Source organism: Trachinotus anak, unplaced genomic scaffold, assembly GCF_046630095.1.
Source record: "Trachinotus anak isolate AG129_WGS33_773 ecotype Australia unplaced genomic scaffold, CSIRO_AGI_Tana_v1 ptg000018l, whole genome shotgun sequence".
Classification (NCBI taxonomy): domain Eukaryota; kingdom Metazoa; phylum Chordata; class Actinopteri; order Carangiformes; family Carangidae; genus Trachinotus; species Trachinotus anak.
Window position 1 is genome coordinate 20,848,517 of NW_027273869.1, and position 13,291 is coordinate 20,861,807.

The 13,291-nt window shown below is 40.8% G+C and overlaps 1 protein-coding gene across 2 annotated transcripts; it reads left to right on the top strand.

Annotated features, from left to right (window-relative positions):
* Positions 1-4,408: 4,408 nt before the first annotated feature.
* LOC139634986 (uncharacterized) lies at positions 4,409-12,923 on the top strand. Of its 2 annotated transcripts, XM_071501837.1 has the most exons (4): positions 4,409-6,945; positions 9,184-9,931; positions 10,134-10,300; positions 11,165-12,923. In XM_071501837.1, the coding sequence occupies exons 2-4, from the start codon at positions 9,233-9,235 to the stop codon at positions 11,349-11,351; spliced, it is 1,053 nt and encodes a 350-aa protein (XP_071357938.1). In that variant the 5' UTR covers positions 4,409-6,945; positions 9,184-9,232; the 3' UTR covers positions 11,352-12,923. The 2 variants fall into 2 exon arrangements, with proteins under 2 accessions (XP_071357938.1, XP_071357937.1); XM_071501836.1 differs by having other exon boundaries at positions 4,409-9,931.
* The last annotated feature ends 368 nt before the right edge of the window (positions 12,924-13,291 follow it).

A 13,291-nucleotide genomic window follows, 5' to 3' on the forward strand; every position in this document is an offset into this window, starting at 1 on the left:
GACACACAAGGGAGGGCAAGTGACCTGAAACGAGAGGAGAATTACTCTTTCAAAATAAAACAGGAAATGACAAGACAAGACATGGAGACAGGACAAAAAACCCAACATGACCTCACCGCGGTGTGACACCTCTCCCCTGCCCCCGCGTGGGTCAAGACCCACTACTCTCGATCCAATTGAACATTTTACCCAGTTCTGGATTTGCCTGTTGCAGTTCCTTCAGTCCAGTTCCATCATGTGAGAGTACATGTATGAAAGACAGTTCATCTGGTTTATTATCCTTTTCAAAATGCTGCTCCCTTGTGGTGAAATTTGAAGCCCGTGGGTCCCCAGTAGGTTGTTGAGATAACATTGGGTCTGTCCGAGGCGCACTTGACTCCTGGTCTGAGTCTATGGCATTTACCTGGGTGGCTACCTCTGTTTTTGCCAATAACCATGTCAGCCTCTGGATGCTGAGGTCCCCAAGAGAGAGCATCTGCATTAATATGCTGTTGTCTATCTTTATGCTTTATAACCCAGTTGAAAGGGTCCTTTCAATCTTGCTCTTTTACGTGACAGATCCTTGTCAATAGACGTGTGTCAGAGGCCCAGCAGAGGCTTGCAATCTGTTATGATGGTAAATTCAGCTAATCCGAGGTAGTGTCTAAACTGGCACACAGCCCACACTATAACCCACAGGTCTTTGTCAAATGTCGACCAGCGCCTTCACTGCTACTTCATACTGCCGGGCCCCGCAGGGGAAGCCTTGTTTTTCCTCCCCTGTGAAAGGCGGCAGGAGTTTATTTCCTCTCCCCCAAGAGAGAGGACCCAGCCAGCCAGGAAAAGAGATGTAGCTGATGTTGTGGCCCAAACACCAGCTACAGCACCTGTGGTCCCTGTGGAGGAAGAAATGTGTATCTTCTGCAAGTAATGCACTAACACCAGACTCACTGGAGCAGTAGCGCACCTCTTGTGTTAGGGGAAGCATTGAAGGGACTGAAATCAACATAGTAGTGGATTCTGGGTCAACAGAGTCATTTATTAATGCTGATTTCCGCATATCTGTTCCAGCACTGCACGCAAATCCCCTAAATGCTGATTTTATTTCAGCCCGTGCTATGAATGGACAGATGCTGGACATCTTGGGTGCCATAACTGCTTATTTAATAGAAATAAAACAAACCAGGGCATCCTTTCAACATCAACTTAATAAAGTAGGATACACTGGTGTGAATATTGAAACACAACAATGGCCAAGGGCAAAAGACTTTGTTCAAACATAGGTAGATAGATCAGATCTTGTAGCAACTAAATAAAAATACAATGAAATACAGTAAAATAAATAAATAATAAATAAATAAATACATACATATATGAATATGCACCAATATGCAAGGTTGAGAGTGCAGAATGTTTTGGTAAATGATAAAGATGCATTCAAAAGGCTGATTGCAATGGGCATGAATAACTTTATGTAATTATAACCCACATGGCTCTGCACATCCAATGCCCATCCCTCCTCACCTTGTGTTTTGATGTACTATTTGTGAAGGAGTGTCATGCGGAGAGAAAGTAGGCACCAGATGCAGGGTTCAGGATTGTGATCGAGGCCGTGGCTGAGCATTTATTTCAAACAGTTGCATGGGCTCTCTAGCACCATGGCTGCTGGCTCCAATACCTTGCGGGGCAAGGAAAAGTAAACTTTTTAGCAAATAAATCTTTGAACCGGGCAATAATTAGCATCTGCAAAATAATAATATTAAATATCAAAACCTATCATATCAAAAATAAAGATTTCTACAAAGTCAAATCAAATATACCATTCAGGGGAATAAACTGCCAACCTAAATTACATTTCAAATAAATATATCATGTAACAGAAAAGCTATGTAGTGGGTGGTTTTTTAAAACACATTTAAATGGCAAAATGTGGGACGCAAGGAAAAGTAAACTGAGCAACGATGGCGCCCACACTGACTAGACTGTAACACTACAGTGTGCTGGAAGGACATCTTGCTAAACTCCTGTCACATAGACAGTGCAACAGTGACATCTTGTGACACAATTAGGAAACTGCCTTACATAATGATTCCTGACAGAGCAGGGTTGTATCACTGTTGCTAAATGTGCTCTTAAGTTTGTCCAAAGTTTTAAGGAGGGGGAGGGTAACATTGTCAATGATTTTTGTTAGGTTCTGTCCTCAGCCATCTCCTCCAGTATGAGAAGCAGACTCTGCCTTCTGGATGAGTTTGTTCAGTCTGTTGGCATCCTTTGCTCTGATGCCAGCACCCCAGGACACAGTGGCAAAGAATAGACTAAAAGAACACGTATAGCATCTTGTTACAGACATTTAAAGACCTGAGCCTCCTCAGGAAGTAAAGCTGACTCAGACCCCTCTTGTACATGGCCTCTGTGCTTTCAGTGAGTGTGGAAAAATACAACAAAAACAAGTTGTATTAAGCTGTCCAGTTCTTGAAAGTAAGAACCATACTGCTGCTTTTAAGCACAAGAATAAGACAGGGAATTCAATGCAATTGAAAATATAACCACAAGAACTACAGGTGAGATACCTACATTATTATCAGAATTTCACAGTTCTCATATTCATATTTTTGTGACATTATATCTGCCTTTACAGCCTCTGTGGAAGAACCTTAGACTGGCTTTAAAAAGAGAGAAGGCAGACATCAAAAGAGAGAGATTTGATAATGATGGTGGACCACCAAAAACAAAAAAGACAAAACCAATGATTTGAGTGACTTGCTGTTTGGAGTAATAGAAAACCAGACGATGACCCGTTGAGATGACGAACTGAGCACAAATGGTGGATGTACCAAATATATAATAGAAAGTCAATCAGAGAATTTTGGCAAGTACATTCCACTGTCTGTGTCAATTTTTATTTATTTTTCCAGAGGAAAGAAATCTGAAGTTTGGAAAAGCAGATGCACAGTGATTGTGGACCCTTCACATCTGCTGTAGATTCCCTGAGAGAAGATGCTACCACTGCCTTTCAGCAGAGAACAAAAAAAAATTACCAAGGTGGAAAAGTTAGCCATAAGAAGAAAACAAAATATCTAAAACAAGATGAGATGAGAATGAAAATTCTTCAAGTTGAATTGGATATGAAGTTGAAGGGAGAGAGCTATATGATCACAGTAATGGGACAGTTGTCATTACCAGCAATGGTGAACAATATATGTAAAAAAAAACCAAAACAAAAAAAAAAACAAAACATAAATATGTATTAGAGCTGTCAAATGATAAATACAAAAAAAAAAATCACAATTGATCACTGAATTTCAACAGTTAATTGATAATCACGTTTTATGACATGATTAAAATTGTATTATTTTGCATTTCAGAACAGTTTTATCTTGCTTGACAACACATAACAGTCAGTCTGTCTGAACTAGAAGCTAAATTAGCATGTCTGATGTGTAATAATCAAGATGTCGGATAATTTGTTAATCTGTAGACAAGCCCTGGGTAAATTATATTTTTATTTTCCAAATCATTTGATCTTTACCAATGACGATTCAGTCATTGGATTTAAACACTTTAGGTCTGGCTACACACCCCTTTATGTATACTGGAACTTTCCCCTGCAAGCTTCACTGTAAGACTTTTGAGTGTAAATTTACAGTAATTTACTGCCAGCAGCTTTGCCCATAAGGTACTGTATTTTTTTTTTTACAGTTTCTTATTGTATTTTAAAATGACTGTAAATAAATGTGTAGTACTTAACTGTAAATTTACAGCACAATACTGTTCACAGTTTTGTTAGTAAAATACTGTATATTTACAGTATTTGACTGTATTTGAATCTACAGTATTTTACTGCTGCTGCTGCTGCTACTACTACTACTACCACCAACAACAATAATAATGATAATAATGATAAATGAAAAAGGGACAATATTCATTGGGTAGTTCCTTTTCCAATATTTATTGAAATACAAACATGTCACCAGTGTAACATGAATAAACTAACATAAACATAGCAAAATTTTACTTTTATGAGAACAGAATGTCAAACTGTTTTAATCAACCTGCTACAGAACACCAGCATGAGAGTGAGTGAGAGAGTGAGTTAGTTATTGGACAATGGCAATGAATGAGAAAAAATCAAGCAGTACGTTACAGTGGGTGTGGAAAAAATGCTTACTTCTGGATGAATTCCAGTGTGCATGCTGCATTATGTTGATACTGAAGGTTTAAGTTGTAGTAGGAGAAGACAACAGCAAACCCAAGCAAAAAGGACAGCAGCATCTCAGGCTTGTTTTGTTGTCTTTTGGTGCACAGAGCTCACAGCGCTTCCTTTTCTGCCCATGTCCTTGTTGGGGGAGAGCAGCCAGGGCCAGTTTTTTTTTTACCCTTCCAGTACTGGGTTTCCCCATGTATACCTGCATATTCCAGGCATAGCTGCTCCTGGCATCACATGCTTCCCAGATCTTTATTCTGTACAATCCAGGCCCTGAGGTGACAGTTGATGAGTGCCTGGTTCCTTTCAGAGGTCGCTGTTCCTTCAAGGTGTACATTCCAAGCAAACCAGGGAAATATGAATGTTCTTTAGAGCATCACCATGCAGCTGTAACAGCTCAGTGAAACTTTCATACTGACCTTGAGTTCATTGTTCAGCTACAGATCAACATGATGATCCAGGTGTTGTGGTGTCTGTGTTGTTCCCGCTCTGTCAGCTCTGTGTTTGGTCTCCACCAGCTGCTCTCTGACTGAGTCTGTCTGCTGTTTGCTGCTGAGCAGGTAGAGGACAGAGGCGGTTAACAGCTTTTATTCTGAAAATACTGAACCTGAACTAGACACAAAATGAGCTGTAAAATCAAAACAAGAAGCTAAAAGAGGCTGAAAGGCTCAGTTTGATCTGCAGAGTAGGTGATAAATCGGTGTGGGTTCAACCAGAGACACATTAAAGGAGCTATTTGTAAGTTCTGCTATCGCTTCATAGCCAACATTAGCATTAACAGCTGTTACCTTGTCAGGAGCGTCGGCCATCATTGCGTTTAACACAAGAGGTTATAACACGACCTCTGAGCAGCTGCCTCTTCTGAACAGTCTGGAGGCCACAATGACTCCAAATCAGACAGTGATGAGACAGTCCAACCAGGCCAGGGCTAGCTGGTTAGCATGCTAACTTCAGTAGAAGAAAGAAATGACAGAAATGAAAGGAAAACTAAAGGGTTTCTTTCCATCTCTGAACTCAGACTTTCTTCTAGACTAGTAAGTAAGCACATGCTAATGCTAACGTCATCTATGTAGCAATAGCAAAACTTAGCTCCTATAGCTTCGTTAACATGAAACAGTCATGCTGTCATTGGAATAAAAATATTGATCAGTGCAGCTTTAAAGTTAGTTGTGTAACAGGTCTGAATGGGTGTGTTGTTTTGAGCATGTGGAAACAAAGTGAACACTAACACAGTCTGCATGTTGTTCAGTTGTGTCATTATTCATTCATCATTTTCCTTCACTGTGTGAAAGTGACTCAGAGAAGACTGAGGGTCTGATCTAGGAATGTTTGGAAGGCGGGAACCAACCCTCCTCCCTGCCTATGAACAGATTGAGCCTGATTAGATAACTGAACCTGTCGTGGACTTGACCCTGCAGCCGCTCCTTTACAATAAGTCACATGACTTACATGAAGCGAGCTGCAGAAACATCCAGTGAGGAGGAAAGTCTGCTGCAGGCCGGAGGCTGCAGGTTCTCTCTGTATGTCAACATCTTCATCTGGATTAGAAAAAGCTTGTGACTCATTAGTTTCTCCTCAGAGTGGAAACAGCTCTGAACACACTCCTGTGTGTTTAATGCACATGGCGACTACATGACTCTGCTGGTTTTTAACATCTGTGGTTCAACATGATGTGTTCAGGATGAGAAAACTGCTCAGTTGTTACTGCAGATGTTCAGAGTGAAACATCTGCTCATGAATTTTATTTTGGTTCATGGACACGAGATATTTCCATTTGTGGTTAAATAAAACTGAATCATCTGTGTAATTATCTTTACATATCAATTAAAAATGAAGTTTTTTTGTTTAATCAACCACAGAAAGTTCAACACAACTGCAGCTCTGCTCCTCACATAACACCAGCTGATGTTACACAGTTGGTGTTGTGTTTCCCGCCTGTACACACCCAGGTTCGACTTCCTGTGCAGCTATGAGTCTGTTTCCTGTCCACTCTGATACGCTATAATTAACCTGCTGTCACTTCTGGACTCATCTGGGTTTTAAATTTTAAGTGTGGTTCAGATTTCAGAATAAACACGTTACCGTATATACAGCATCAGTATTTACTAACATACTGTGTGTGTTGTGTGTCCTCCTACTGCTCTGATGGTATTATGGTATTTTATCTGTTCAGGGTCTTTTATTATGAAAAACTCCCAGAGACAGAAACCAAAAGCAACAATCTGAACAGGAGGAAAGAAGCTGCTGCTAAGACACAGGCTGTGCCCTCAGAGAACCTCTGACTGGAACAAACATTCACTTAGACTCTAAGATGAACTGATTGGACTCTCTTGGTCAAAGGTCAACTTCACTGTGACCTCATAATGCTCTGGTCCTTATTCAACACTGTAACTGAGGAAGTGGAGACTGTGACCATGTTTGTTGAATGTTGACTGATTGGTGGAGGAAACAACCAGCAGGGGAACCCTTAACCCCTAACCCTGCCCTGAAGTTACAGAGACATCACAGAGCCGTGACTGTGGCTGCAACCTGATTGGTTTATGGTCTCATGTCAGACTTTATTGGGGGGATTACCAGTGTACGTTATGGACCGCTGTGGTTTCTCTTTCACTTCCAGTTACTTTGTTCTTTTGTAACACCTGAGACTGAATCAGCCAATAGAAAAGCAGCAGGAGGTTCCAGCTCAATAAAAGCTGAAGCTGAACGTCCAGTATCAGACTTCACCTGTTCTCAGTGAACCAACCTGTGATCACCTGCAGCAGGTAAGACAACACAATCATTTTCAGGTCATAGTGTCACTTTGTTTCTCCACAGTCACTTCAGCACTTAACACCCAAAGTGTGAGTGAGATTAAAGTTTCACTGTTGACTGTGAAAATATGATGACTGAGTGCAGGAGTTCAGTATTTGGACATTAGTAATAATGATAATAACATTCAGTCTGAATCCAGCAGCAGCTTCATGTACTCAAAACTCTTTTTTGACCCATTGCCATCAACATCTGGACTGATGTGCAGCAGTGTGAGAGTCTGGATGTGGGGCTCATCCTCATCAGTGACCTCTGACTGATGACTCCGTGCATCTGACCAGAGTTCATTCACTCTAATACATCTACACTGTCCTAGTGACTATAAAGTCTTTGTTTAGTTTTTTTTTATCATTATTTATTCACAGTCAACCTTTGAATTGATTATCAGTTGCTTCACTGTGTGGAAGTGGCTCTGAGAGGACTGTGGTGTGATGTAGGGATGAGGGCTGGAGTTCAGAGGGAACACATTAGATATGTCGTGGACTTGACCCTGCGGCCGCTCCTTTACAATAAGTCACACGACTTACCTGAAGCGAGCTGCAGAAACATCCAGTGAGGAGGAAAGTCTGCTGCAGGCCGGAGGCTGCAGGTTCTCTCTGTATGTCAACATCTTCATCTGGATTAGAAAAAGCTTGTGACTCATTAGTTTCTCCTAAGAGTGGAAACAGCTCTGAACACACTCCTGTGTGTTTAATGCACATGGCGACTACATGACTCTGCTGGTTTTTAACATCTGTGGTTCAACATGATGTGTTCAGGATGAGAAAACTGCTCAGTTGTTACTGCAGATGTTCAGAGTGAAACATCTGCTCATGAATTTTATTTTGGTTCATGGACACAAGATATTTCCATTTGTGGTTAAATAAAACTGAATCATCTGTGTAATTATCTTTACATATCAATTAAAAATGAAGTTTTTTTGTTTAATCAACCACAGAAAGTTCAACACAACTGCAGCTCTGCTCCTCACATAACACCAACTGATGTAACACAGTTGGTGTTGTGTGTCCTCCCTGCAGTGCTGTGAGTTCACACTTCAGAGCTCAGAGTTAGAATGACCCAGTTCTTTCTCAGTAGAGCCTCCTCCTACTTGAATCTCTGTGTTCTGCTGTACAGTCACAGACTGATTAACTTTTAACAGATAAGAAGAGCCAGTGTGAGTTTATGTTTAATGTTTGACTCAGGTGGAACAGCTTTGTTGGTTCATGGTCTGACTCTTGAATGATTTCTTCTGATCATCATTCTCTCAGATATTTCTAAAGACTGGTCTGATGCTTCAGCTCCATGCTTCAGATTGGTTACTGGTGTTTGTGTTTCTTCACATTTGTTCAGTTAGAATCTTAACCGATTTGTTTCAATGTCTGACTCAGTCATGACTGACTAAGTGACAAAGTAACTTTGGTCGGCTGAGTGTTGGAGTCTCCTCACTGGCTGCTGCTTTATCAAAGAAATTGGCACAGTTTCTACTAGGGGGTGTTTACAACCATCAGTGTTCACTAGGCTGCAACCAGTCGCTTGTTTACACCAGTGTCATAAATTTTGCCCACTGACCATACGCAGTCCAGACTCATATTAGGTTTGACCTGGTCTTGTTACAGTGTTAATCTGGAGAATCACCGTCCCTGCACACAGACAGTCTCAGTTCAGACTGTTCTGGTCTGTGGTTCCCTGATGGTGGAACCAGCTCCTGAAGTCTTTAAGAGCAGGAGCGTCCCTCTCTAACCTCCCCACATGTCTGACCAGCTCCGACTCTGACTCACTTCACTTCTTCACCTGATCTCCTTCACTGATGAAACAGATGTAGAACTGAGTCCTGACACCAAGTCTCTACTGACCTGGACCTGAAACTGATCCACCTCACTGAGTCTCTGAGTATGAAGACTCTGACAGATGAGTCCATGTAAATGTAAAATTAAATGTACACTATGAAGGTAATCAGACTGTTCTATTAAAACAGTGCCATTTTTCAGATAGTCCACTGATAAATCAACTTTTCCTACCATCCTATTTTTTCCTGGTTATTTTTGAAAAGTGTCATTTATCAGAAATATTAAATTCAATTCTCCAACTCTTCTGTTGAATTTCTTAAAAGCTTTTAAGGCCTGAATATGAAATTACTTGCTCAGTTGTGATGGAGATGGGCTGGTTGGCTTGAGTAAAGTTTCTAATCCATCCTGACTTTGTTCTTTCAGCTCTGGTTCATCTCTCTGAAGGTTGTCTGAGAACACAGAGACCTCCATCATGGGCACCGCTGACCAGCTGCTGGACAAGATTTTCTCCTGGATCGAGGAGAACGAGCACTGTGAAAAGCAGCTGAGGAAACTGGCCCAGGAACTGGAATCACTCAGGGAAATATGCAATGCCGGTCAATGTGTGGGCAACTCAGTGGCTGTGTTGGGAGGCATATGTACGATCGTGGGAGGTGTGGCTACTCTGATGACTGCTGGAGCAGCTGCTCCCTTGTTAGAGGTAGGAGCACTATATTCAAGTGTAGGTGGCGCCATCTCTCTGTCGAGTGATGTCATTGAGATCATCTTGTCCAGCAACCCCATGAAAGAGGCACAGAAGGCAGCAAAGAAGAGCGCCGAAATTGAAAATGAAATCCAACAACTGTTCAAGAAACTGAAGATGGAGAGGAACAGGATGAATTCCTCTGCAGACCTGGACGAACTGGACCGACATGTCGTGATTGAAATTATAAAAGCCATTGCAAGACGAAAGGGACTGACGGTACCCATCACCATAACCCATCATACATTCAAATATATGTATAATAAACGTGAAGACAAAAACTTCCAAATGATCTGCGCAGCAACCCTTGGTATTTTAGCAGTTTTTGCATTTAAACTTGGTGGAACCGGACTACGCTCTCTGTATGCAAGAGGAGCTGAGCAAATCAACAGACTAATGTCTACAGCTGCATATAAAAGAGGTGCCGCGGTAAGATTCAGTAACTGTACATGTGTTGTTAGATAACTACACAGTCAATCATCCAGAATTATCCTTATACAACTACACATCACAACTTTGTTATTTATGATTTATATTATTGATTAAATGTTTTCATTGTGCATACTTTTGACCAATGTCCCTGATTTATTATGTCTGAGAGTGAATCCTGTATCTCTCTGTTCCTCATCAGGTTGCGCAAGCTATTGGAATGTTGTTTACGCTTCGTGAGGCAATTGACAACTGGACAGACATGATCAAGAAAAATCATGTGACTGAAGCCAGCAAATCACTGAGAGACAAAGCTGATGAGATCAAAGAGGTCACCCAGACACTGAGGGAGCAGCTGGACGATATCAAGTATGATGTTTTCTAGTGATTCTCAGATTCTCTCCTCCTGCAGGTTTGACAGTTTACTAGTTTAGAGAGCAGCAGCTTCAGTCTGGATTCATGTCAGTTCCAGTTTTTCATGGTGGAAAAAATATCAGTACATCCACAGAAACTTGTCCAAACCACTTCTAGAACACAGTGTACTTTACTATGTATGATCAGTTTGTTTCTGTCGCTCATATTCTCTCTAGAATATCGTTGATTTACCACAGGAGCATCAGTGAAAATACCTTTACATTTCAAAATGTTTTCAACCCCAAACACTCCAGCAACCACCGAGCAACACCTTATGGCAACCACTTACCACCTGGCCAAGAACGTCCGAGCAACCTCTTAGCAACCATTCAGCACCAATGGCATGGAGCTTCACTAATTCTCCCTGGTAGTTAAGATAGACACCATAGCAACACACCATTGATCAGCTAGCATCAACATCAACATCTTATAACAGCCACTTAATCAGCAAACAAAAACTACCTCTCAGCAGCTAACTAGCCATGACACCCTACCACACCACCTAGTAGCTAACAGGGATACCATAGCAACCACCTAGCAACGAGCTAATGACCAGCCAGACAACCATAGCCACAGCAGAGCAACGTGCAACAACCTCTTACCTCCCACCAAACTGCAGTGATGACTGACAACCAGTCCTCTACATAGTTTAATAATAGTGGTAAAGTACATAAAGTACGAAGTACACAGGGCTTCTTCTGACTATCACAGTACAAGTTGTATTATTATAGGTAAATCTCATGTCAGTGTAAGATGTTTGTTGGCTTCAAGTGATGTTGAGGTTTTTTTAAATCTAACTGTACCTTCACTTATTTAAAGGAGGAAGCTTGGGGAGATGGATAGAAGACAACAAGAAGAGAAGAAAAGACATGATCAAAAGAGAGTGCGACTGGGGTTAGGAATTATGGTGGTAATAGGAGTTGCTTTCCTTGCTTTCCTTGTTGGTAACAGCAGAATCAAGAAGGTAAGCCACTATGACACCAGCCACCATGAGACCAGCCACTGACACCAGCCAATATGACACCAACCACCATGAGACCAACCACCATGCTACCAGCCACTCGGTCAATAAATAATAAAAGATGCCTCATCCCAGAGGTTATAACAGAAAACAACCTGTCTGTCTTATGCATAACTGAGACATGGACTCAAAATGACACAGCAGACAAAGTCCTTAGAGAATGTTTACCACCAGATTTTGGATGTTATAATGTGTCGAGGAATCGTAAAGGAGGAGGGGCAGCGGTTCTGTTCTCAAAGGTGTTTTGCAGTAAACAAAAAGAGTTTGGCTTCATAACAACCTTTGAAATATGTTGCCACAGTTCTGCACCATCATCAATGGGACAAACCTATCCTGTTCATAAATGTCTATCACCACCAGGGTACATAAAATTCAAAGACTTCCTGAATGAGTTTCAAATGCTCTTGGATGAGGTCCAGGGGTCAAACTTAGTGGTGACTGGTGATTTCAATATTCGGGTTGATCGAGTTGAAGATCGCTATGCTAAGCTCCTTGAAGAGCTGCTGCAGAGGAATGACCTTGATGAGTATGTAAATTCAAAAACACACCAGAAAGGTGGCACTCTGGATCTGGTCATCAGCAGAAATGTTGAAATCTCTGATGTTCATGTCAGCAATGAGTTAATTTGAGATCATTACCCTGTGTTTTTCAATGCAAAACCAGTGTCAAAAAATACAGGCAAGAAAATTAAAGATGACAGGGATGAAGATGAGGAGGGAAAACGATTCAAAAAATGCGAAGAATAGATAATGTTTCAGGTTTAAGAAAGAGCAAATTCAACAGTGTTTTTGCAAACTGGAGGTTAAAAAGATTAATTAATCTCTTAATTATCTTAATTATCTCTCTCTTAAGTCACTTGCCTGAAGATCTTTCAATTACACATTTGAACTTGTTTCTTCCAGTCAGATACAGAACTGAGTTCAAAGTTTTACTTATTGTCTACATGTCACTAAATTATCTGGGCTCCAAATATATCTGATATGGTCCATATAAATCTCTCGGGTCCCTGAGATCTGCAGGAGCTGCTCAGTCACTGGAGCCTGGAGTTAAATGCATTTCAGCCACTGTGCTGCCCCCTGCTGGAAACAGCTGGAAACAGCTGGAACCAGGTCCCATTGGATCAGATCTGATCTGTCTGAACTGAAACTGGGTTTAAACAGAAGCTTAAACCTGCTCTGTTCTCCACTGCCTTCATTTAATCACTGAAAAGTTTAGTCAATTAATGTCATTTAATCTTTAAATATTTTAATCATTTAATATTGATATCAATAATTATTGATATTAATCTTTCAGTTTTATAATCAGTTTTTATGCTTTCTTATAAAGCCTTTTAACTCCCTTTTGTTGCACATACACCTCTGTGTGTGATCATGGGCTGTACAAATAAAATTGCCTTGCCTTTTTTCAACAGGGAACATGCACAGTAAATTTATAAAACCCGAAACGGACAAATATCGGTGACAGTTCCAATGCTTGTGTTTGTATTATTTCATTTTCATGCAGCTTTTATGTCTTTGTTTAGTGATCTTTGACATTTTAATAAAATATTCTGATGATTCAAAACTGGTTCATTCATTTATTTCTGAAGATTTTCTAAATCCTGCATTTAAACTTCAGAGGTGCCACTAATTTTGACCAGGACTGTATTAATATCATTGATTATTATTAAGATCCATATCTTACCCCTCCACCATGTTTAGGGGCAGATTCAAGTGTCAACCCACAGTGACATCACCCTTTGGTTGGTGAACTGCTGTTCTGGAGTGTCAAGCGGTTACTAGTTAACTAGTAACAGCTATTCAGCTCACTAGTTAAGAAGTCAGAGCTTTTGCAGCTTAGTAGTTAACTAGTAAGACTAGTAATCCAGAGGGCCACTAGTCTGTCAAAGAGCTGATTTTTCAGATTCAGACAAAATGCTTAACTAG